Source organism: Triticum dicoccoides, chromosome 4B, assembly GCF_002162155.2.
Source record: "Triticum dicoccoides isolate Atlit2015 ecotype Zavitan chromosome 4B, WEW_v2.0, whole genome shotgun sequence".
Taxonomy (NCBI): Eukaryota; Viridiplantae; Streptophyta; class Magnoliopsida; order Poales; family Poaceae; genus Triticum; species Triticum dicoccoides.
In genome coordinates this window covers 273245189-273270303 of record NC_041387.1, presented here as the reverse complement: position 1 = coordinate 273270303, position 25115 = coordinate 273245189, and the positions used below count along the sequence as shown (strand labels likewise).

The 25115-nt window shown below is 42.2% G+C and overlaps 1 protein-coding gene across 1 annotated transcript; it reads right to left on the bottom strand.

Annotated features, from left to right (window-relative positions):
- Positions 1-281: 281 nt before the first annotated feature.
- LOC119295960 (protein transport protein SEC23-like) lies at positions 282-18566 on the bottom strand. Its single transcript, XM_037574386.1, has 12 exons — positions 17679-18566; positions 17424-17597; positions 16703-16864; positions 8004-8146; positions 4822-4897; positions 4549-4721; positions 4388-4469; positions 3664-3741; positions 1535-1696; positions 921-1184; positions 733-837; positions 282-607 (listed from the first exon to the last, which is right to left on the bottom strand). Exons 1-12 carry the CDS (start codon positions 18459-18461, stop codon positions 461-463), a joined length of 2349 nt encoding a protein of 782 aa, XP_037430283.1. The 5' UTR covers positions 18462-18566; the 3' UTR covers positions 282-460.
- Positions 18567-25115: the final 6549 nt, after the last annotated feature.

Genomic DNA, 25115 nt, shown 5'->3' with positions numbered 1-25115 from the left:
GCTACTTGAGGCAAGCAGCTGCAGGGCTTGACGGCATGGTAGAGGCGACGAGACGCTGGGGAGATCTGCTGCAGGCAGCAGCAGCAATCTACTGGAGGGACCGCCATGCCTTGAAGCCCCGGCGTCAACCGACAAATCAAATTTCGCTGTGTATCGCTTGCCTGTGTTTCGCTTTGTATTTTGGAACAGGATAAACATGTCCTTTTGCTGGTTTTTGAAGCTGGTCGGAAAAGCTAAAACGACATATAATACAGAACAGAGGGAGTATAAAGGACAGGTGATAAGACTTGTGGACACCTTGCAAATGACTTTTTTTTTATGTTTATTTCCAGAAGTTGAATTCATGATGAAAAGACATATGGCCAAAAAACAGTCAAAACTATGAGCGAGCCAGGTAGGTAAACAAACGTCGAATAGCTAGTAACAATCAATTTGGGAGTACAACTCTGCATGCATTTCCTTACGACTGAACAGCCAGCCTTTGTAGATGCTCACAGAAGACCTGGAAGCTGACATCATCAGTGAATATGATGTCAGAACCTGGTGGAACATCATGTGCTGAATTATATGTGGCCGATGGATTTAGTTTTGCTAACAAGAACCTTGCCTGCATTCAATGGTACATGATATATGTTAACTACTATTATTACACTATATACTTAGATTCTTTTTAAGCAAACATAAAACTGAACATGCCCTAATCTACAAGAGAGAACAAATAATAATACACACCTGGGAGCCATGTTGGTCACAGACAACTAGTCGAGGAACTGGAAATCGACCATTTATTATCACCTGGGCCTCCTCCTGAGGAGCTTGTAATAATTGTGCGAATTGCTGAAACAAAAAGGAATTATAGCCAGTCAGCATCTGAATTGCTCAAACACTTATGGACTGACTAGAAGATGCACCCACGTTACCTGATGCTCCGGCTGATTCTGATAACACATGTTTCTCCACTGAGCGATTGTCATTCCATGGAATATGACAACACTGAAGTATGCATCAAGCAGCAGTATACGATCTACTGCTATTGATGCCACATCGAGGAATACAGGAGAAGGAGGTGAATCGAAAGAAAATGAAATTAATGATGGCTGAATCATTGCAACTGAATTAGTGATACTCTCTCGGTTGAGTAACATTCGGAAATAGGCTGTTTCATCTGGACTGTTATTGAAAACCTGTAATAACAAAAGGCCGAGTATTAGTAAGGCACTGATTTCCTCGAGGGGAAAAAACAATAATGCAGCCAATTCACAAAATAAGTGACGTTTTAGACAGACCTTCGATCAAAGTTTTAACACTTCCACTGCCAATAATGTTTAAATTTTAGATTGGAAACTTGGAAATCCTATGAATAGATTTGCTTGGAAGTATTTTGAGAATATTAAAATTCTCTTGGGTTTGATACATATACTACGGTGAAACTTAGTGGTCAAAGTTATACATATTACAGACAGTCCAATCTGCAAAACAGCAAAATGGCACTTATTTGTGAACTGGACAAAGTAACAGGTGTGCAACACATCACCTGAACAAATTGCGAACGCCGGAGATTAAACATAAACTGAGGAAACAGTGAGAAATTAGAATGTAGGCTAAATGAAGAGGGGTCATCCTTCCGATAATCCCCAAATCTTGAACATAGTCGTATGAGAGATCTATCGAGCCACCGTGTTGCATCAAACTCTTCCTACAAAATGGTTCAAACTAACTGTTAATCATGCATCTCAAACACAAATTTGGATTTAGCAACACCAGGGTGACAAATTGCATGTACATATGCAGGTGCGTAAGATATGTCGTACGCTAATCAGAGAGCCCACAAGGTATACAGCTGTTCATAAAGATCAACAACATGCACAAATGGACTAAAGGAATTCACTGTATCAGGTACGCTCTGCTGTCATTTAATAATACAGCTAGAAAATCAAAAGATAACAAAATGCATAGAGAAAATGATGATATTGAAAAAGATAAAGAAAATGCACTGATTTTAGTGTTCGCCTGCTCAACAAAAACTTGCATGCGGAACAAGTCATCAACCCTAGAACTTTAGAAAATCAATAGCTAACAGTATGCACACTTGCACAGACTACGTGCAAACATAGATGCATAAGAGGATACACGATATCAAGAACTAAATGTTTCCTTGTTTCCTCCTGAATATGGACGCAGAAGTGTCTAAACCCAGTTGCGAACAAATTACTACATACAACAAGCACAAAGAAAATAATAAGTTTTCATGGTTAGTAGAAAAGAAGAAATACAGTGGCCACCATATCAAAACCTCCTGTTTTGATGTGCATAAGTATAGAACTAGCAATAATTACAATTACTGTATAATACTCCCTCCGTTCCTAAATATTTGTCTTTCTAGATATTTCAACAAATGACTATATACGGAGCAAAATGAGTGAATCTACACTCCAAAATATGTCTATATACATCCGTATGTGGTAGTCCATTTGAAATCTCTAGAAAGACTTATATTTAGGAACGGAGGGAATACTATAGTAGTCTAGGATTAGACTAGTCATAGTGGGGAGTAACTTAGACGAGTGTCATGCATATGACACTAGTCCATGTTACTACCTTCATAGTGAGGAGTAACATAGAGGTAGTGTCATAGATGTTTGTATTTATTAGCTTGTAACTAATTTTGTCTTGGGAAGTGTTATGTGATGGTAACATATTCTGTTACTCAAAACAACTCTCTCCTTATTAACTACATGCCACATAAGCAAACATATCCTGGGGTGCGTTATGTTACTAGCTAAGTTACTACCACTATGACCAGCCTTAGACAGTTGTTGGCTTGAGAGTGAAAACACACAATTAACACACCTGTAGATCAACCTAAGGACTTACTTAACCATTCAGAGTAAAAAGATTTAATGCTCTAAATTGTCATTACTGCAATTATAAATGTTTGATGAAGATGGCACTTTAGTTAAATGCAAGTGTCAGGGTGAGACTGGCTTTCGTTCCAACACAAGAATATGCACATAACAGAACACAACAGCTGGGAAGTAGACAAATTATGAGTATCTGGCCATCGGTTTTTGTTCAATCAAATAGGCAATCAAAGCCATATTGATGAGGAACACTAGATGAGAAGAAAGAAAACACATGCCAGATCTGTTTGGCTACTTCCAGATGCTTCCACTCTAGTGTAGTATTTCTTTTGTTTTCTTTAGGCTGCCCGCTGTTTCTAGAGTTCTCTAGCTATAAGTAGTTGTGAGTAGAGAGATGAATCCTAAATAATGTTTTCTAGTGTGTTCCAGCTATAAGTAGAAGTATGTGAAGGCTTCCCAAAGCCCTATAAATAGAGGTCCTCACCTCTACTTTGGAAACCAGACTATGTACCCACTACCTATAATAGAACTTATCTAAGATCTTGGAGTAGATCTTGTGCCCTAGGAGTTCTGGATTGAACTCTTGCTGCCCTATCGGCCTACATTCGCCTCTAGAGAGATATCTAGCACAGCACGTTGAAGCTGTTCCTTCAACACTTGTGCTGTACACATTGTAGCAGCAAGGTGGAGTTGCTCCTCCACAACCTTTGTGCTGCTTTACATATACTACTGATGTTATCAGGTACAAAAATCATTGAGGTTGCACTCAGGATAACTGGAGTACGATGCATGAATGAAGTACCTCTATTTCCATTTTCAAGGAGATGTATCTTGCCAACACAACAGCTGCAGTTTCCTGGTCAAATCCTTCGACTAGTTCCTGTATTTAAAGGAAATGCATGTCAAGTCAAAAGGGAAAGTCATCCAATGAAATGAATAGTCCTGCAAGTAACACCTAGAAATTTATAATCTGTCCTGCTTAAACCAGTAGAAAGAAAACTTTTTACTCTCAATGGAGAAGCACTCATTTGTTTAAGAAGGCTTTGACAAGAGAGTTCCAGGGACAATAAACAGTGAACACTACAGTGCCTTAATGCATTTTTCTCCCATAGACAGGTTAAATGGATTGGACAGCTTCAGGCAGATGAAAAATAGTATATTCATTGTTGCCAATAGGTGCTCACTTAAAATTATACTCCCTCCGTTCAGAATTACTTGTCATAAAAATGGATGTATCTACAACTAAAATGCATCTAGATACATTCATTTCTTGGATGAGTAATTCCGAACGGAGGGAGTAGCTTATAATACATGTGCATGAGAAATGAAACACCTACAATGCAAGAAAGTACTGTACATGTGTATGATGATATATATAATCCAACCAAGCACAATAACAGTGCTCCATACTTTGAATGATCATAGGTTACAATTAATATGGTTCAGTTTAGCACACTGCTCGCGCTCGACAACATAATATACATAACAAGAAATTTTTAAGGCTCGCTTAAAAGAATAAGGCTAACCTCAGTATTGGTAGAACCATCCACCCATTTTCTGGATACAGTAGTAGCTCTTATTCTCATTTGACCTTCCGGGTGTTGGTAACTACAAAAGAATCACCACATTCAGCAGTTGGCACATTCAGTCAATCTTACACAAAAGATAGCAGAACTGAAATAACTACCTGGTTACGAACTGTATGTACAAATCGGGATTTTGATGACCTGGTTGGCCAGAGCGTTCACTCGGTGAGACATCAAAAAAAACTGTAAGTGAAGTATTCCTATCAAGCCCACACATTTTCCATGCTGTTGTGTTTCCCTGACCGACAATTGTGTCTGCACATAAAGCTCCTTTCTATGGTTGGCATGTTGCAAAGATCAAGCCAAGTCTTAACATTAGTATTTTTCAGCTTAAGAAATCTTAGCATAAATGAGTGTATGATATAGATGCCTACCTTCTCCAAAGATGTACACGGTCCAATAACACCCTGAACTTTAATGTCCTTTGAACAGTTTATTTCAAATGTGCCACTTCAAGAAAGAAAAAAGGCAAGAATCAGTAGATGTTTACAGCTATTTTGCTGAATCATGGTATTAGGAGAAACACGACATACCCCTCCTCAACCTCTACTTTCAAGATTAAGAGGTAAGCATGGTTTAGCTATCCGAAATTATCATTAAGAGAATTCACTTCCCAAGAAGTTCACTAAATCCAGAAGAAACTTTTTCAGATCAGTTTTAATCTTTAATTTGATTTCTAGTGTTGATTAGGCGCATCAGTAGTTGATATCATCTCCATATGACATGGATATTATATGCAGATAAAAGAGGAAATCAAATGAGAAGAGAAGAAACTATAACTATTATCCAAAGCTTAGACCAATGCCATTCTTCTTGAGCTTGCTATGATCTACGTCCTCGGCCTTAGATTCCTATCTCACAGCCACAGCTCACCGCTCCCAAGTTCTAAGGCCTACTGTCAACATTTATTGCTTCCGAGTGCCACCATCTGAAACCACCCACCAAAATCTGGTTACTGCCTACTGCCACTGATGGCACCTCATGTCAACGGCTCAAAGGCTGCTCACCCAAATCTAGTACCCCCTCCGTCCGAAAATACCTGTCATTGAAATGAATGTATCTAGATGTATTTTAGTTCTAAATACATCCATTTTCATCCATTTTGATGACAAGTAATCCCGGACGGAGGGAGTAGCTGACAGGGAAGATGGCAAAGAAAAGGATGACGGTGAACAAAGCATGAAGCACCGAGTAGTAGCATGCGAAAATGCCTTACGGTGGACGAGCACTCTGCGGACCATATCCTGCCCGTCCGTTATCCTAACTGATCAGATCCCTCCCGGTATTTGTGCATTCTGTCCCCACAAGAGCCCCATCAAAGCTTGTATCCCGGCAGCTATAGCTAGCTTTATTGACAGAGATTCTAGCTGCTGGAACACATGTGATGAGTATGGCACCATTTCAAATTACCCTCTGCCACCCAGAACAGTGCGATGTGGCCTGACCTTGTGCCCAATTGACGCTCCCCTCACGATAGCACATAGAATAATAATCGGCCATTAAGACCAATTTGTTAGTCAGTGTAATGTACAGAGAGATATTAACAGTCTATTAAGTCCGCTAAACACCTATTAATCTCATACAGACTGCTTTAGAGTAATTTATTATTGTGACTCTTGTCCAGATTTTTTTTTAACTCTCAATATTATCAAATGTTTTTCTGGTCACAAATTATCTTAAACTCTATAGTGCCACCTTATAATTTCATTAGTTAAGACTTATAGGTGTTCTTAGATTTTATCCATAAAATAATACTCCCTCCATTGCAAAATAAGTGTCTTAAGTTTAGTACAACTTTGCACTAAAGCTAGTACAAAGTTGAGACACCTATTTTGGGACGGAGGGAGTACTACTATATTGTCTGTTAGCACCATCTGGTCGTCAGGGCCATTTACTTAAACTAGGATTTAAACTGGTTTTATATGCCCGTTAGAAGTTTCTGCACAGTTGGCGCTCTGAATAAGAATTGGCCTCACACAGTTCGTTAGATTAATGCATTACTCTCCCGCAAAAAAAAAGATCCCGCAAAAAAAAAGGATAGATGTATTACTGTGCCGCCTGTTATATAATTTTTTGTATTACCAAATTTTGTTCTTTTGCCACAAACCATCTTGGAGCCTCTGTAAGAAGGTGAAAATGTCTTTTGGTGGACTTTTGAGAAAAACAATAATTCCACAGCACAAAAAAAATCAAAACTATTTGTACATGCACATATAACACATTCAACAAAATTTCATAACAATAAAATTTCATACATGACATAAACAAATAAAAACAAATACGTCAATAAAAGTGTAATTTTTTTATTGTTGGGCCAAGATTTTTTTTTGTACAGCTTGCAAGTCATAATATTTTTTGAACAAATATCACAGGTTCATTGTGAATATGTATAAGTTTTCAAAGTTTTTTTTTTAAACCTGACAAATATGATTTTTGAATCATTTGAAAAAAGAGGACCAAATTGCACCCGTCCACCATACTGTTTTTAGATTTTATATCAATCTGTTTTTTATCCGGCACATTAAACTCGTCAAGTAGATTTGATTAGTGACCCTGACTGATTTTGTTTTAGAGCCAGTAGATGCAAGAGATGCGCACTGTGCATGATGGAACATTGGCAGGGTCTCTTTTTGTCACGTCCTGACGTGCAAAAAGTTTCTGCATTGTGGCCCACACCACCCATCAAGCTAGTACATTGCCAGGTCAAGTCACCAACTCCTTCCCTGTGGCATGTGCACGTACAGATCCACACGAGGAAACACAAGTGCCAAGCTCGTACGCCTATGACACCTACACCCTACTCCTAGGAAACGAGCACGGGGGACAGGGAAGTGACGTTTGAGCATCTCGAGGAATCGCTCTATGCCTAGGATACAGTCCACACGAGCAGGCGTCCACCATAAAGTCGCTCCCGAGTTCATGGCTTCTTGAGAGGCCATGAGCAATCAACCCTCCCCATAAGAAGATTGGGAAGAGGCGGGGCAAGGGGATAGAGAGTTAAGTTAGAAGAGGATACGCTATAAGCACAGCGACAGCATCTGCCGCTATTGGCACAGCGACAGCATCTGCAGTTTCAAAGAAGAGACGTGAACAACGTTGATCTACTCGAGGAGAGCAAGCCAGTGAGCAGTGGCCATCCGAGAGATAACAAGATCCAGCAGTTTGAAGCTTACTACCTCTCATGTCCCGCCATTGCTACTATTCATGTTATCCAATTACTCATTAGCACCAAGCAGCCCACAGCTGTGGGGGGTGGTCACTGATGATCATTGTCCATTGTGCATAGCAGGGATCAGAGACAACTGAGCTGGGGGTTAAATTACTTAAAAGAACGATTCTGCTGATCTATATGGGGAAGAGTCACAGGGAGAGGAGGCCCGATGGATGTTCATCATGTGATGTGGACGGCCAGCACAACAGACAAACCACAGTAGGTGGTGAAATTAGCTGAGTTAAAAAATATACTGACTGTTCATACAGATCTACCTAGACATACCATCTTTGATGAAAATGTAGAAGGTAATGAAACAAAGATGATAACAGTCAGCAAACTTACTTGAATGACAGGCCCAATGAATGTTCACCTCCCTCAAAAATACGTTTAAAAGAATCCTTAAACACAGAATGCCCAAAACTCTCAGATAAGACAACAAGGCCGCCTGTTCTCTCAATAGCAAGCTTCATCTCAGCTAGTCCAACCTGTTTTGGTGTTCCAAACATAACAGAAGTTCAATGGAACACCAATAGAAAATCAACAGGCACAATTGGAGGATTATAAATGTAGCTTCAGATACAAGCCATTCTAAACTCATACAAGTGATTTCATTAATATTTCCATCTAGTAATTGGCAACGGATCTTCTCAGAAATTATGACATGTGATTTTTTTTGCCTTTGAAGTGACGACATGTGATTTTTTTTGCCTTTGAAGTAACGACATGTGAAAAATTTACACAGTATTTTCCCCAGAAAGGCAAATCCCATCTTTTTTTTTCTTCTTGAAGTAGCAAACACAAATGTCACAAAATGAAATTTAGTAATACGTTATAGTTTGTAGAACCAATCATTCAGCTAGATTAATACTAATGGAACATAGAAATAGTATATTTCTGATCATCAAATGGAGCAATAGTGAAAGATGGACAAGAAAATGCCTAATATACAGATGGCTACAGCAGTGGGGCAGTTTGGGACTTGTGTAGTATATAGTGGGTACTTGCTGCCACTGATACTGAACTACTGACTGTGATCGAGTACTAGCTAAAGTTGTTCAAGGAAACAATTGGTTACACAATTTCTGGTCATCCAATAGCATCCAATTCAAATTGTCTCCAATATATCCCGCTAACTTGACGCTAAACTTTTCAGTCAATTACAACTAAAGATTCAAGGTCTTAAGAGAAGACATGACTTAATCTTCTCTTCACGAATCAAATATATGTGAAATGATCATGGTTCAAAAAAGAGGCATAAGGTGCACGCTTAGGCATGCCTTGGTGCTAGGTGGAGGCCTACCACCTCGCTTTGTCCATTGCCGTTGGTTTTGGTGGCCAGCGAGGTCTACCGGCAGCCGCAGCAGCAGTGAGAGAAGGGAGGAGGAGGAGGAGAAGGAGCTGCAGCGGCGGGGGGAGGCGCTAAAGCACACCAATGGTTATGCATGAAACAGAGGATGAAGGATATCAATATGCAGCCTGCCCTTGGTACATTTTTTACCTTGAAAATGCAATTCATTAATTTTTGTAAATCCTTATTACTTGATTCTCTGCTTTATTGAGGGGTAGGCCCCTTTATATAGTAGATAGACAAGACTTGACCGATAGGTCTATTCAAACTCTAATATGATCTCTAAACTGACTGGCCTCTTTCCTAACAAACTTGCTTAATCAACTACGACGGCACACGTAACATCTTTCCCTTTCTTGAGAAACAGCTTGTCCGCAAGCTGTAGCTTATCAATTGACTCCCATGGGACCTTGGGTGCTACCGGTTGTGGAGCTATCTTGGCCATAGTCATCAGCCTCGATGAAGAAGAGCCGCAAGCACCGGTGACCCTTAACATAAATCTCGTTGTAGTTGAAGCAAAGGCATTGATGATGACGTTATGCCAACTCAGTGGGGTGAGGCACCGAACTTGTCGTGGCAGGTTGGCTCTGGAGTGGTCGACGGCAGGACAGGTGCTAGTGGTGCTGGCGATGAAGATGTCAGAATTAAGTTGACCGCAGGAGGATCAGAGGGGCACAAGGGCCCCGTAGGCTCAGAAGGCTGGTGTGATAACGTTGTTGGAGGGAAATGTCACTGCTCACAGGTCTTGGTGAAGGAAACGACGGTGTGGAGGTCGAATGGTCTTTGAAACTCAACGTCAACCCCTGCCGTGTACAAAACCCATTGTTGGGACGGTGCTAATGGCTCATTGTCGCGGCCAATGTTCAGGATATCAGTTTCTGATAGCTGCTCTACCAGGTGCTGAGTAGGAATTAATCGGTGAATCGGCCTATTTACTGAATTTATCGGTAACCCATTTATCGGTTGGTTAACATAGGGCCAAGTCTATATATCCTAGGCTTCATGGCAACATGCAATGTACTAAATGTCTAAACATGCTAATGTACACATTAATGTAACAAGGAAAAGTGTTGTGTATCTATATATCCTAGGCCACCCCACATCATCCGAACTTCTTTTCAAAGATGGAGCACTTGCAGTGGTGGAAGCCTACACAAAGAGGACAGAGCAGCAATGCAGATAAAGCCAACCAGTAGCAGCACAACAGTTTGGGGGAAGGAGCAGGACCCCAAACCTAGAGAAGGGAGGGAAACAGGCTACATTTTTGGCCAAAATAAGCTTTGCCTCCCCTGCCAGTTAATCGGCCCACCCAAATTTTGGCCTTTCATCGGCTGTCGGACCGATTAATCGGCTGTCCCAGTTAATTGTCCTAAGGGGTTATTCGATTCGGTCATGTGCTGAGTAGCAATTAACAAGGCAGCTAACTTGTTTGACAGTCGATATTTTGAACAGCGGTTGCGGCACATGAGTGCTAGAAACCTGCTGTTGTAGTCGACGACCAAGGAAGTGAACGGGAGATGCGCCAACTCGCCAAAGGGATTTGCACGAAGTGATGGCCCAAACTGAACGCGGCAAGCCTCATAGAACTGCTGCCATGTCAGCATGCCTAAATTGTGTTCAGCTTGAACGCCCCAGATTTGAGTCATTGGTGAGGTGGCAGACTGCAGTCCAGACCTTATCGGCTGTCAGACCGATTAATCGGCTGTCCCAGTTAATTGTCCTAAGGGGTTATTCGATTCGGTCAGGTGCCGAGTAGCGATTAACAGGGCAGTTAACTTGTTTGACGGCCGATGTTTTGAACAGTGGTTGCGTCACATGAGTGCTAGAAACCTGCCGTTGTAGTCGACGACTAAGGAAGTGAACGGGAGATGCCTAAATTGCGCTCAAGCTAAACGCACCAGAATTGAGCGTCATCGGTGAGGTGGCAGACTGCAGTCCATACCTTATCGGCCTTGTCCATGCGCTGTCCACAAAAGAACTGCCCACAGCATTGAGCCAACCAAGAGGATCGACCAAGTTGACAAGCTTGTGGAAGCAGGGCATGCCGAAACACGAACCTGAGCCAAGGTGTCGGTTAGGCAGGGGGCAGAAGGGGTGGGCAGGATGGACCTAGGGAAGGGGACGGCCATAACGGCATATGAAATCGCTTGGCAGGTGGAGGCATGAAGGTTGTAGAGGCGCGGCGATACGTGGCTGCTGCTTGTAGGTGAGGACAGGAAAATTGTGCAGGATTTGGGATGGGATTTGAGCTGTAAAGGTTGGGTTCCGAAGTGACCCAGATTGATTCTTGAACGCAGCTGCAGCGAGTAAGGAGATGGCTAGAGATGGTAAAAGGGTAATGGCGGCTGGTGGTGGTTGGCAGCAGTCGGCACGGGGTTGCAGTGCCAGCAGATAGGTGGCAGTGGAAGGCAGGAAAGAGAGGGGGTGGGGAGTGGCAAATCTGCCCAGAGAGTAGATGTCCGCCAGCGGCAGTGGTGTCGATTCGCCTGCTCGAGAAGAGGTCACCGAAGGTACTGTTGGCAAGGCAAAACACCAAGGACGCATCATTGCTTGAGAGCAGCGCATGGAACACGGAGGTGGCGTCGTGGGCAGTTGTTGCAGCCACAGAATCTGGTGGCAGGGCCAGGGCCAGCAGCCATTGCTCAAGTGCTGCACCAGACAGACGAGAAGCACTTGTTCCTTCACTCATTAGCGTGTGAAGGCCTCCACTCATTGGCGTGTGAAGGCCTCCAATTGCTTCGTGATGAGCTTCATCTGCTCAAAAGCCTCAATCTTGATTTCTTTGCCCGAATTGGAAGGATCTACTTCTGATATAACCCTAATCTATATCTATATCTATCTATATCTATATCTATATCTACTACCTCCTTTCCGGTTAATAGGGCTCAATTCAAAAATCTCACCAACCAAGGTAGATGATGAGTGTTGGAATAATTTTCGTGGTTTGTAAAAACACTCAATTAATGCGCTCATTTTCCTCAAAGAATTCTGTTTACCAATGCATTAATTGCAATGCATGCATGCATGAAGTACATGCATTGGTCAAGTTTCTCATAATCCTTGCATGCAATGAATTAATTCACCTTGAAATCTAAGCATGTGATGGGGAACAATCAAATTGAGACTTATAAAACGGGAAACCGAAATTTTTGAGATAAGCCCTATAAACCGGGAAGGAGGGAGTATATCTATACCTACTAATAAAGCAAGGTGCGTTTCACCGATTTTTTCATCGGTTCACCGCCGGAAAAAAAATCTACACGAGGCGGTACTAAATTCTTATACGTTTGTCTGCTAGAAAAAGAATTTTCGTACGTGGGCCGCGCGCTGTGGCCGAGCATAGCCAGCCCACTTATTTTTCAGGCCACGCAGCTGTGAAAATTCTATTTTCTGCACCGGGCAATAAATAGTCAAGAGTTCGCACAAGACAACCAATAATGGGCTGGCCCATTTTTTTCTGTACTTTACTTCTATTTTTATTCTCCTTCACCTATCTCTTTTTTCCCTTCCAAGTTAAATTTTCTTTTAGAATTTATTTTATAAATTAAAAATTCTCAAAACCGTTAGGAATAAAAAAACAAATTTTGGAAAATGTTCAGGATTCCAATTTTATTTTGCTATTTTGGAAAATATTCGGAACTTGCAAAAAGTTTCCCATTTTAAAAAAAATATTGTTTTTAAAAATTGTTCAAGATTTCTAAAATGAAAATGGCATTTCAAAAATGCTCCAAATTCAAAAAATATTCTTGTTCTAGTGAAATTTTCAAAATCAAAAATATTGTTCATGTATAAATGAAGCACATTTTCTAAACATCATATGAATTTTCAACACATGTTCCCATTTTAAAAAAATGTTCACAAATTCAAACAATGTTCATGTTTTTATAAAAGAATGTCCGTGTTTTCAGAAAATGTTTGTGCATTTTAAAAGATGTTCCCTTTCATATTTTGTTTGCGTTTTTTTTAGAAGTGTACATAATTTTCAAAAAACCGTTCAGGATTTAAAAAACTGTTCATGTTTCCTAGAATATTCAGAAGCTTCATATCTTAAAATCCCCTCGATTGAAAGGATGAGTAGATTGAATAACTCATGGGCCTTCTCTGGCGTACGATGACGTAACAATTAAATGACCTTGATCAATGAATGGAAAAATAGCGGATTGATTCCTTCACACATGGCGAAACCGAGAAGCTAAATGTTCCTTTTCCATGTGCATACAGGGTTTAGCTTGCACATATAATTCTCACTGACTTTAAATGCAAACTAGTTTATCTCCTGTTGCAACGCACGGGCATATGTGCTAGTTACTGAAAAGTAGATAAAAGTAGACGACAATATTCTTCTCTGCTTTATTAAGAGGGGTCGGCCCCTTTATATCTATACCTACTAATATAGGGGCTATTGCTTCTTACCACCGTAATTTTGTCCGTTCTTCGTCCGTCCTTTCCCCTAGTTTGGTACGTCAATTTCGTCCGTCACGCTGCTCCTACGCTTCATCCTCGATACAACTTTGTGTACAGGTTGGGCTAAATCGCCTTACTGGGCCTTGGCCCAAAATCGGCCCAGGCAAAAAATATGACGTGCAACTGAGATCAGGCAGAAAATAAACGTTTTCACGTGGGATCGAACTCCCGACGGTGCACATCGATGCCCAAGGCAGCAACCAACAGAACTAAGGCGTCAAGATACAAACAAAAGGTTTTGTTTCTTTATAAATTAGTACCACCTCGCTGCTTTAAAATCCGTTCTACTGATTTATATATGTTTCCGATTCAAAATCAATAAGCAGCCTGGAGAATTAATAAGTAGTAATAATGGGCCCTGTTTGTGAGGAAAACGCCTTTGAGAATAAGGAAACAAAGATGGCTGACATATGGCTTAGATTTCATGAGATGTGTGGCGTGATCAGCGGGCATAAATAAGGAAAAAGAGTGGCGTGATTAGCGAGCATATATATGGAGAGTTTCGCAAAAAGAAAAAGGAAGGAGAGGATAGTGACCATATAATACCAGCTGCGATCCTTGGGCATAAATAAGGAAGGGTGAGCTCCTAAAAAAAGAACGAGAGAACAACCTTGCAAAGGTATTACGTGGGCATAAATAAGGAAGGAGAGTTTCTTAAAAAAAGGAGATAATAATATGTTGCAAAGGAATTATAATACGAGGGCATGATCAGTATACATAAATAAGGTAGGAGAGTTTGACAAGAAAGAAAGAAAGGTGTATGATATGACACAAAGCACCCAGACATGGCATGCATTTAACGCAAAATAACTCTGGAGATGGCCTAACAGACCTTTTAGTGAGATTTTAAAATTGCTTCAATTTACAAATAATGCCTTTAAGATTTGAAAATTAGGGGGCCATTTATAGGGTCATAATTGTCGTACAAAAATCGTGCCAAAAGTATTGTATGTGTAAAGAAAAGTATTTGTATGTGTAAATAACTAGGGACTGTTTGTTCAAATGCGAAGGAATTATAATTCATTATTTCTAATGTACTGGAGATGGTCTAACAGAACCCTTTTAGCGAGATGTTTTCACGAAACATACAAATAATGCCTTTAAGATATGAAAATTAGAGGGCCATTTAGGGTCAGAATTGTCGTACAAAAATCATACCGAAAGTATTGTATGTGTAAAAAAAAGTATTGTATGTGTAAATAACTAGGGATTGTTTGTTCAAATGCGAAGGAATTATAATTCATTATTTCTAATGTACTGGAAATGGTCTAACAGAACCCTTTTAGCAAGATTTTTTTCACGACAACTTACAAATAATGCCCTTAAGATTTGAAAATTAGGGGGCCTTTTAAGATCAGAACTGTCGTACAAAAATCATATCAAAAGCATTGTATCTGTAGCATGATTCTTAATGTACAAGTGGGAAAAGACTTCCTAGCCTGCGAGCGTTGCAACGCTCCGCAACGCATACGGGGACGAAGCCACGTAAATCTCTCCTCACCCTAATTAATCTCTCCCCCGGTGAATTCAAGGGTGGGCCCACACTAACTAATCACCCCCTAATTCAACTGTGGGGCCCACACTAACTAATCTCACCCACCTGAATTCGCCTGAAATAGCCACGCCCGTACAATTCATACGAATTATTACTAGACCTTGGTGCGCGCCTTCCTGCCGTTGCCGGGTGGCATCATTCGGATGTTGCTGGATATTTCGGTGGATACACCATTATATCTCCCGTTGCAACGCACGGGCATATGCTAAAAAGCACGGACACGCCAGGAATCGCCGAACTGCCGTCCTGATACGGCGGGATACGGGGATACGGCGGGATACGCGAATTTTGGAGTATCCCCGAAATTCGAATTAAAAAAAAAAGAAAAAACGACTGGGATACGCCGGGATACGCAGGGACGCGTTAGGGATACGGCCTGGCCCAAAAACACACCCCCGGGCCAGCCACGGCCCAATATGTAACCCTATTTTGCAGGGTCTCCAGCGTGCCATACGAGCTGCTCCCTGCTTCCCAGCTCGAACAGAAGGAGCCGCCACCTTCTGGATCGAAGTTCCCACCACCTGGACTCGCCGCCGCCGGCGCCGGCGACTCCTGGATTCGACGGCGACTCCTCCATCCAGCACCAGCAGCAGCAGTCTCTCTCTCTCCTCGCCTCCTCGGCTCCTCGCAGCTGTAGCCTGTAGGTAACCCAGCAGCTTCTCCATTCTTCAACCTCTTCCTCTTTTATTCTTCAGATTCAGATTTTGTTCCATTATTAAGGGATTAAGCTACTGGGTCTGGATGCTTGCTAGCTTGTTGTTGACTTGTTGTTGCTACCTCTCTGCTTGTGCTGCTGCTGTTTGTTATGCTGTTGCTGCTTGCTTGTGCTGCTTGGGCTGCTGCTAGCCTGCTAGTGCTATTGCCTATTTCTGAATTTAACAGCTTTTGTTGCTGCACACTTGTTGATAGGTAGCAACTAGCAAGTGGCATGGCATCTGGGAGCGCCACAGCTGGTAGCCAATTTGTGTTTGATGTGTTTTGCAAGATGCAACTTACAATGAGATGGGGGGACGAGGATCGATCAAGCACTTGATAAAAGAGACACCAAATGGGGCAGTACTCTAGTCTATTCTTTATTTTGATCTGTTTCTCTTTAATTTTCTGTCTTAACTCTATATTACATGGCATATTTTTATTTTATTTTATATATACTCGCCGTATCCCCGAATGGCTGTTTTTGGAAAATCCCGTATCCCGTATCCCCGTATCCGTATCCCCGTCTTTCCGTCCCCGTGTCCGTGCTTTTTAGGGCATATGTGCTAGTAGTATATAAAGACAAGACTTGACAGACAAGCCGAAAAGTCTATTCAGACTCTAATGTAATTTCTAAACTAACTGGACTATTTCTGAACAACTTGCTTAATCAACTAGGACTCCAAATTAAGGGATAAGACTCCATGCTTGATGGACTGGCACACATAACAATAATAGATGCAAGTTATTAATTATAGAACTTATAAGAAATAGTCACATGACTTAAATCTAGTTGGTTTCAGTCAGCCAATCAACCAAAGACTTGACAAAGGGACGAACTGGCAGTAATATCTTGAACCATAAATTAAGAAGCTAGCTCAAGAACTGCAGTCATTTCAGCAAACACCATAAACTCGTAGTCTTCTAGGCAATAGGAAGTACAAACACAGCAATATAATGCTGCCTAAAGAGAATACTAACCTGATCAAGAGCAGATGCAAACACATCTAGAACATGACCTTGACTGACCAGTTGTTTGGCAAGGCCATCGTAAAATTTGACAGCTTTCTGGAAATGAGGCGCCGCATCCTTATCAAGATCCTTGTGTGATCTAACTGGCTCAGACAAATCTTTTGATACAATCTGCATTGTCCAATGGAGTGATATCAAGCAAAATGAATTTATAAACAGAAATATAGAGAAGAAATATCACTGAAAACAATCAGTAAGATGTGAAGTTCAGCAAATTGTAAGAATACCATCAATTTTGTAGAAGCTCCATAAAAGAATTCTACAATCTTCGTACTTACTGAGTACTACGCAAACTACAGAGAGAAGCAGTATCTCCAAATCTGCTATAGTACAACAAGAAGTGCATGCCCATAACCTTCGACACCACATCATGAGTATGCTGAGTTATACATTTTGCAATTTCATATTCTTCGATATCAGGCTTAGGTGAATTTAGAGAAACTATTAGCGTCACTAAAGTGGTAAAGATTTGTCTTGGCAATTAAGTGATGATAATCGCTGTCATGCATTTTCAATTTCCAGGAAAGAGGATTAAACAAAATAATTAACAGGACACCATCCAGTATCTCAAGTAGACCATGTTTCTGATATAGCGAACCATGTTGCATTGAGAAGCAATTTCAATTAACTGATTTATTTACGCTCATGCAAAGAAAGCAATAATCTTTACCACTCCAGGACCTTCGGTACATGGCCCGCCAAGTAGCGCAATAATCCTTGCGCCAGTCCCAGGCACACACGCCCCAAGCAACCCAGCCGCCACATTTAGCGCAACACCCGTGCACCTGATGGCACGGTTACCAGCCTCAACCGGCCACTGGTCAGGCTGCAACTCGTCCAGCAGCTGCAATACAACAACAAGTATGTCAAGTTACGCTTGCGTTCAACTAAATTCACCAAACCCAATGGGCCAAAAATACCTCACCGTGCTGAGCGTGCACTCGCAGTCTGATACCGGGAGCAAGAACCTGTTAACCCCTGTCGTGACTAATGGATGCATCCCATTGACCTGTTGCACGCCTGGCTGCTGTGTCATCTTTGGGAACCCTGGCCGCCCCCCGCCTGATAACCCAAGCTGATCCAAAATCTGCTCTTTGGAGATCTCCTTGCTCCCCCGGAACACGTAGATCTTGCTGAGCTCGGAGAACCCAAGCTCGTGCAGATGCACCTGCGTCCCGAAGGTCACCAGGCCAACAAGTGCGTGCTCCGGCAGAAGCGCGACCGCCTTCCGCATGGACAGCTTGACGTACTCCAGTTCTTCCTCGATGACGCAGGTGTCGATGACGAACAGGAACACTGGCGGCAGCGGTGCAGGCGATCCCGGGGGTCCGGCAACGAGGTACTCGACGGTGGAGCATTGTGTGAAGAGCTCGGCGGGCACGTTGTTCCCGGAGATGCCGGCGTAGTGCGGGGGGAAGTGGTTGCGCGAGAAGCAGAGCGGGCAGATCCAGATCTTGGCGGCGAAGTCCACACGGGCGAAGGGGTTGAGGAGCGCGGAGCAAGGCGGCTTGCAGCGGAGTGGCGGGTAGGGAAGGGGCGGTGACGCGAGGGACTCGGGGGAGCGGACCGGGGAGATGGCGACGGCGAGCGGGACGACGCAGCGGCTGGCTTCAACCTTGGACCGGGGCCAGGCGTTCCATGTGAAGCGGACCGCGTCCGGGCCATCGGGGTCGGCGGGCGCCGCAGCCGCAGAGGGGTCGGCCGCCATGATTGAGCGCGGCGAGCAGCTATCGGAGAGGAGAGGGGAGCGGGTGGATCGGAGGGGAGAGAGGAGGGGAGGGAGGTGGAGAGCTGCGCCTGCGGGTTGTTTCCTGTTCTGCTCTCTCCGTCTTTTTGTCCTGGTCTGCAACATTTGTAAAAAAACGTTCTAAGAGTCTAAAAGTTACGCATAGGTCCAGCAGATCTAACTGTTCCCACACGCCGTCCGATGTAGAATCTGACGGCCAAAGAGCTCATATCACACGGTAGTAGCTAAGTCTCAGTAGCACCAGATATTCTCCCTATATTATGTATCGTCGTCTTCATACAATGAATTGGACAAGTTCTCTCCTCCTAGTATCTGGATGGCTTTGACTTCGGATGAGATTATACTCCCTTCGTCCCGAAATTCATGTCGCGAGGGAGATTTTGCAATTCAGTCCTCAGTCTTTTCCCGACCGAACCCGAAATCCCTCTCTGCGGTCGCTCACTCGCTCTCTTCCTCCTTCCTCTCTGGCGGACGCCGCCTGCTCCTTGCTATCCGACGGGCGCTGCCTGCTCCTTCCTCGCCTCCGCCCCATGCCACCTGCTCCCCTCCCAACCCCCTACCGCCCCACGTTGTCGCCATTTTGCTTCCCTCATGCCGCGCTGCCGCCGCCAACCCATGCTGCTGCAGAAGCTTGGATTTTTTTTGCTGACCTGCTCTCTGACGGCGAGTTGCAGCGCTGCTTGTCTATATCCGGAGCATTTGGAGTGTACGTTGCTGGAACTGCAGCGGGGCCCCCTCCGCTCTCGGACTCCACGGCGGGTCATCTCTCCCCTGCCGTCGTCGACCACCTCCCCGCCGGCGCCACACGCTTGCATCTGCACGCATCAGCAAGGAAGCCGTCGACCACGAAGCCATTCCCGACGCACCTGCATCTGCATGCCGGTGCCACTCACCTGCATTTGCACGCCGGTGCCACTCACCTGCATCTGCACACATCTACATCAAGGCAAAGAGCTCGCCGGAGTAAAAAGGCCTTCTTTTTCTCGCCATCTTCTCCTGCCACCTTATTTTCTTGTAAAAATGTCTACTGGATTGCTCCATCGTTGCATTCCTGAACTCAATTTGTTCATTTGGCGTACGATGTCAGTGGACTTGCTATGCTTGGAGTGGCACTTTACTAGACTGAAGAAATTGCTGCATCACTAGACTGAAGAAATTGTGTTGTTAGTTAGGGACTGGAGAAAATGTGTTGCGGGTTTTGATTTGCTTGATGATCTTCAGTTAACTCCATATAAGAGTTTTGTACTGATTCAGTTAACTGACAGCAAGTAACAGCATGTTCTAATAGCAACAGTTTCAGAGTACTACTCCGAAATCCTCTTTGTTGTAGCTCACCTAAATGGTTGAATTCAAAGAACTGCAGTGGCCTTCAGTGATTGAGAGCATAAAATTTCCAACAATCTGAACAAACAAAGTAAAAAAGGATCAGTATCTCATCTCAGCTGATTTATTCTTCATAAGCATAGGCTTTTGTTTGTTGGAAACTAGCCTGTGAAACTGAAATTTAAACTGAGTATGTAGTAAATTGTTTTTTGAAATGCTCCAAGCTAATCCATGTACTGAATTACCCCTTACTGGAGTACTGTCATTTAAAAGTAAACTGAATTTTAAACTAAGTACTAGAGTAAACTTGCCGGAGTACAAATTTATGCATTACTCCATATTTTCTGAAATACCTACTACTATGAGTTATGTCAGCAGGGCTACTCCAGTGCACATCACTGCCCAGGCTCGCCGCGGCACAATGCTTTAGGAGCACCCTTGAGGATGTTAAGACTGTTAGTTATGCAAACATAGTGAAAGATCAGCCAAGTTGTGCATCCAAACATAGTTGTGCTCCTATCTATAGAAGGATGAGGGTTGCTGGTAAACACAAATCTTCAAGCCAAATTTTGAAGATTGCAAATGACCATGACCATGATCAGCAGCAGTTTTGAAAGCAAAATTCAGTAAACAAAATTTTGAAAGCAAATAATTTTGAGTTGAATATACAGTACATCTAATGTACTATATGTGTGTTGTCTAGATGCCAGCCATAAGTCAGTGGCCATGCCACCATATTGGTCCATGTCCATGTTACTTCTGCTATTGCCAAGCATGACATGCCATCTTTGATTATGTTTTTGACGGATCTTGGTGTGTGTTGCATTGTGCTACTCCATATTCGTCCATGTCACTTCTGCTATTGCCAAGCATGCCATGCCATCTTTGATTCTGTTTTTAATGGTACTAGGCAACCTTGTGAAGTGATGTCTATGATTCTGTTTTTGATGGAGTACATTTGCATGGCACTGCAAGGGACTCCCTACTTGAGCAGATAGACTAAGTTAGGTCCCTACTTGAGCAGATGGACTAAGTTTTCACTGCAAGCGTTTTGTAGCTCATGGAGTACATTTTATTAGGAGATAATCCAAATAAATTCAAAAAAAATCAGGAAATTTCAAATAATTCATATAAATTCAAATAATTCCAATAATCCTAGTTGGATTCATTGGCGCCATGTACAACAAACACATGGTGCTGAAAATTGACCGAAGTTGAAACTAAACTGAAACCCAGGCTATTTTGGAATAACCAAAATTAATCCAAATCAATTCAAATAATTAAATAAATCCAAATAACCCACATTAATTCAAATATTCTAAATTAATCCAAATAATTCAATTAATCTAAATAACCTAGATAATTCAATTAAGCCAAATAACCCAAATTCCAATAAATTCCAACAAGGAGTTGATAGACAAGGATTAGACAAGGCATACACAAGGACGTGACAAGGGCCTCTTTGTCCCCTCTTGACACAAGATTACACAAGACATACACAAGGAGCACTTGGTATCAACAACTACCCGACTACATGTGATAGAGGCAAAGGTGTCCCATCTTTCGATGAGATGATGGATATCACTTTGGTGGAAGTCGACTTTGACGATCCAACTATGAACGTGCGAGGACGTCGCGCCTTAGCAATCGCTAAACAGACTCCGAGAGGTTATTGACCACGCTGGAGCACGATCAACCTGACCACGAGGGTCTGTTTCCTGCGAGCAGATGAAGAACAAGCAAGAAACTGAGATTGCAATCTGGATATTGCGAATATAAGATGAAAGCTTTATTGATCAAGGTGGGGTTCTGTGACGCCTTTGTCTGGTCGTTGAACACAAATGAAGTACGCGAAGTTGCAGCTATGGAGAACTTTTAATCTAAACAAAACCCAAAGTCTAAACGACGCCCTAAGGGTTGTATATATGGAGGAAGAGGGGGGAATTTCGTGGCCCTTGGGGAAGGGGTCCGAAACCAACCCTATCTCTTGTTTCCCCACACATACGGACTCTAAAAACAGCCTATACTCAAGTATTTTGAAAATACATGGGCCTGGCCCAATAATAAGGTGACGCAACACCTAGAATAGCCTCTGGATGAAAGCTATGAAGTAGCATCTTGTATATTTCGTCCAAGGCTTCATGCACTCATTATGGTGGCTTCAACGTCCTGAAATCATCACTTGTAACTCCTTCTTGTTCCCCTTGCGCATGCCATCATCTCCATGCTTGTTCTTGCTCCAATGTTCATCCTTCTCCAAGCTAGGCCCTTCATTTGTAAGCAAAACAAATGTATCCAATTTAGGCAGCATCATATTCTCATGAACATTAAAATCATTACCAGGAAACGAAAGTACCTGGTAATTTAATTGGCGTGCGCGAGCTCTAGTAATTGGTCTAGTATGTATAGCAGCAGGGGCTGTGGGTGTAACAATGGTATTGATGTCCTCATCATCCTCCCCTTCTTGAAATGAAGTCGTCCTCGACGGAAGCTCATCTTCCTCACCCAAAAAAGGCTTCAAATCTGCAATGTTAAAAGTGGGACTAACCCCAAAATCTGCAGGCAGCTCAAGTTTATATGCATTATCATTTATTTTCTCTAACACCTTAAAAGGACCATCAGCACGTGGCATTAGCTTTGATTTGCGTAAATCAGGAAATCTATCCTTACGCAAATGTAACCAAACAAGATCTCCAGGTGCAAACACAACATGTTTTCTACCTTTATCTCCAGCAAGTTTATATCAGCACGTTGTTTAGCATCAAAATTAACCTTCTTCGAAGATGGAAGAGGCAACAAAGCAATAGGTGCACGAGGTAGGAAACCATACACAATTTCAAAAGGGCACATCTTAGTAGTAGAATGCAATGAACGATTATAAGCAAATTCAATATGAGGCAAGCATTCTTCCCATATTTTCTTATTATTCTTCAAAACAGCCCTAAGCATAGTAGACAATGTTCTATTGACTACTTCAGTTTGTCCATCAGTTTGGAGGTGACAAGTAGTACTAAAAAGCAGTTTAGTCCCCAACTTAGCTCATAAACATCTCCAAAAGTGGCTAAGAAATTTAGTATCACGATCTGAAATAATAGTATTTGGCACACCATGCAAGCGAATAATTTCACGGAAGAACAAATCAGCAACATTAACAGCATCATCACTTTTATGACATGGTATAAAGTGTGCCATTTTCGAGAATCTATCCACGACAACAAATATGCTATCCCTCCCCTTCTTTGTTCGAGGTAAACCTAAAACAAAGTTCATAGATATATCCTCCCAAGGAACACTAGGTACAGGCAAAGGCATATATAAACCATGAGGATTGAGTCGTGACTTAGCTTTTTGACATGTAGTGCAGCGAGCAACAAAGCGCTCAACATCCCGTCTCATCTTTGGCAAAAAGAAATGTGTAGCAAGTACGTCCTCCGTCTTCTTCACGCCAAAGTGTCCCATTAGTCCTCCTCCATGCGTCTCCTGCAACAACAAAAGACGAACAGAGCTAGCTGGAATGCATAGCTTGTTAGCACGGAACACAAATCCATCATTAACGACGAACTTGTTCCATGTTCTTCCTTCTTTACAATTCTGCAATACATCTTTAAAATCAACATCATGCACATATTGATCTTTGATGGTATCCAAACCAAATATTTTGAAGTCAAGTTGTGAAAGCATAGTATAGCGACGAGACAACGCATCAGCAATAACATTTTCTTTACCCTTCTTGTGTTTAATGACATAAGGGAAAGTCTCAATGAATTCAACCCATTTAGCATGTCTATGATTCAGTTTAGCTTGACTTCTAATATGTTTCAAGGATTCATGATCAGAATGTATAACAAATTCTTTGGGCCATAAATAATGTTGCCATGTTTCTGAAGTCCGAACAAGAGCATATAATTCTTTATCATAAGTAGAATAATTCAGACTAGGCCCACTCAATTTTTTAGAAAAGTATGCAACAGGTTTGCCATCTTGTAATAACACACCTCCTAATCCAATTCCATTAGCATCACATTCAAGCTGAAATGTCTTATTAAAATCAGGAAGTTGGAGTAAAGGAGCATGTGTCAACTTATCTTTCAACACCATGAAGGCTTCTTCCTGTGTGGTACCCCAAACAAAAGGCACATCCTTCTTTGTAAGCTCATTGAGAGGTGCAGCAATGGTGCAGAAATCTCTCACAAAACGCCTATAGAATCCAGCGAGGCCAAGAAAACTCCTCACTTGTGTGACTGTTTTGGGCTGCGGCCAACTCTCAATAGCTTCAATCTTGGCTTTATCAACTTCAATTCCCTTTGGAGTAACAACATAGCCAAGAAAATACACTCGGTCGGTGCAAAAGGTGCACTTCCCAAGGTTACCAAACAAACATGCATCACGTAGAGCAATAAAAACAGCACGTAAATGTTCCAAATGTTCCTTCAAAGATCTACTATAAATCAATATGTCATCAAAGTAAACTACCACAAATCATCCAATGAAAGCACATAAAACTTCGTTCATTAATCTCATGAAAGTACTAGGTGCATTAGTTAATCCAAAAGGCATGACTAACCACTCATATAATCCAAACTTAGTTTTAAATGTTGTTTTCCGTTCATCCCCCAATTTCATACGAATTTGATGGTATCCACTACGCAAATCAACTTTGGAGAATATTGTAGAGCCACTCAATTCATCAAGCATATCATCTAGCCTAGGAATAGGATGACGATAACGAATAGTAATATTATCAATGCCTCTACAATCAACACACATACGCGATGTACCATCCTTTTTCGGCACTAGAATAATAGGAACAACACAAGGACTAAGGGATTCGCGTATATAACCTTTGTCGAGAAGCTCTTGTACTTGACACATAATCTCCTTCGTCTCCTCTGGATTGGTACGGTATGGCGCACGGTTCGGCAGTGAAGCACCGGGAATTAAGTCAATCTGATGCTCAATCCCTCGAATATGCGGTAATATCGGTGGCACGTCTTGTGGAAAGACGTCACCGAACTCCTGCAAAATGTTAGTGATAGCAGGAGGCAAAGAGGAAGGCACATCCTTGAATGAAAATAATGCCTCTTTGCACACAAAAGCATAGCAAACAGATTTGCTGAAATCTAGCTCATCAATATCAGATTTGGTGGCAAATAAACATGCACTTTTCAATTTAATTTCAGAAGCAACACTAGATGGTTTATTATTAGGCTTCATTTGTTGCTCAAATTCTTTTGCCACAATCTGATTTTCACTCTTATTCTGCTCTTGTTTTGCTTTATTAGCTCTATTAAT

Excerpts from the sequence above, each read along its gene's own strand:
- LOC119295960 (XM_037574386.1), bottom strand. The coding sequence starts at position 18,461 with ATGGCGGCCGACCCCTCTGCGGCTGCGGCGCCCGCCGACCCCGATGGC. Across the intron at positions 4,898-8,003 it reads TCATTGGGCCTGTCATTCAA|TGGCACATTTGAAATAAACT; the intron begins GTAAGTTTGCTG and ends TCTTTCTTGAAG. Across the intron at positions 608-732 it reads GTGACCAACATGGCTCCCAG|GCAAGGTTCTTGTTAGCAAA; the intron begins GTGTGTATTATT and ends CATTGAATGCAG.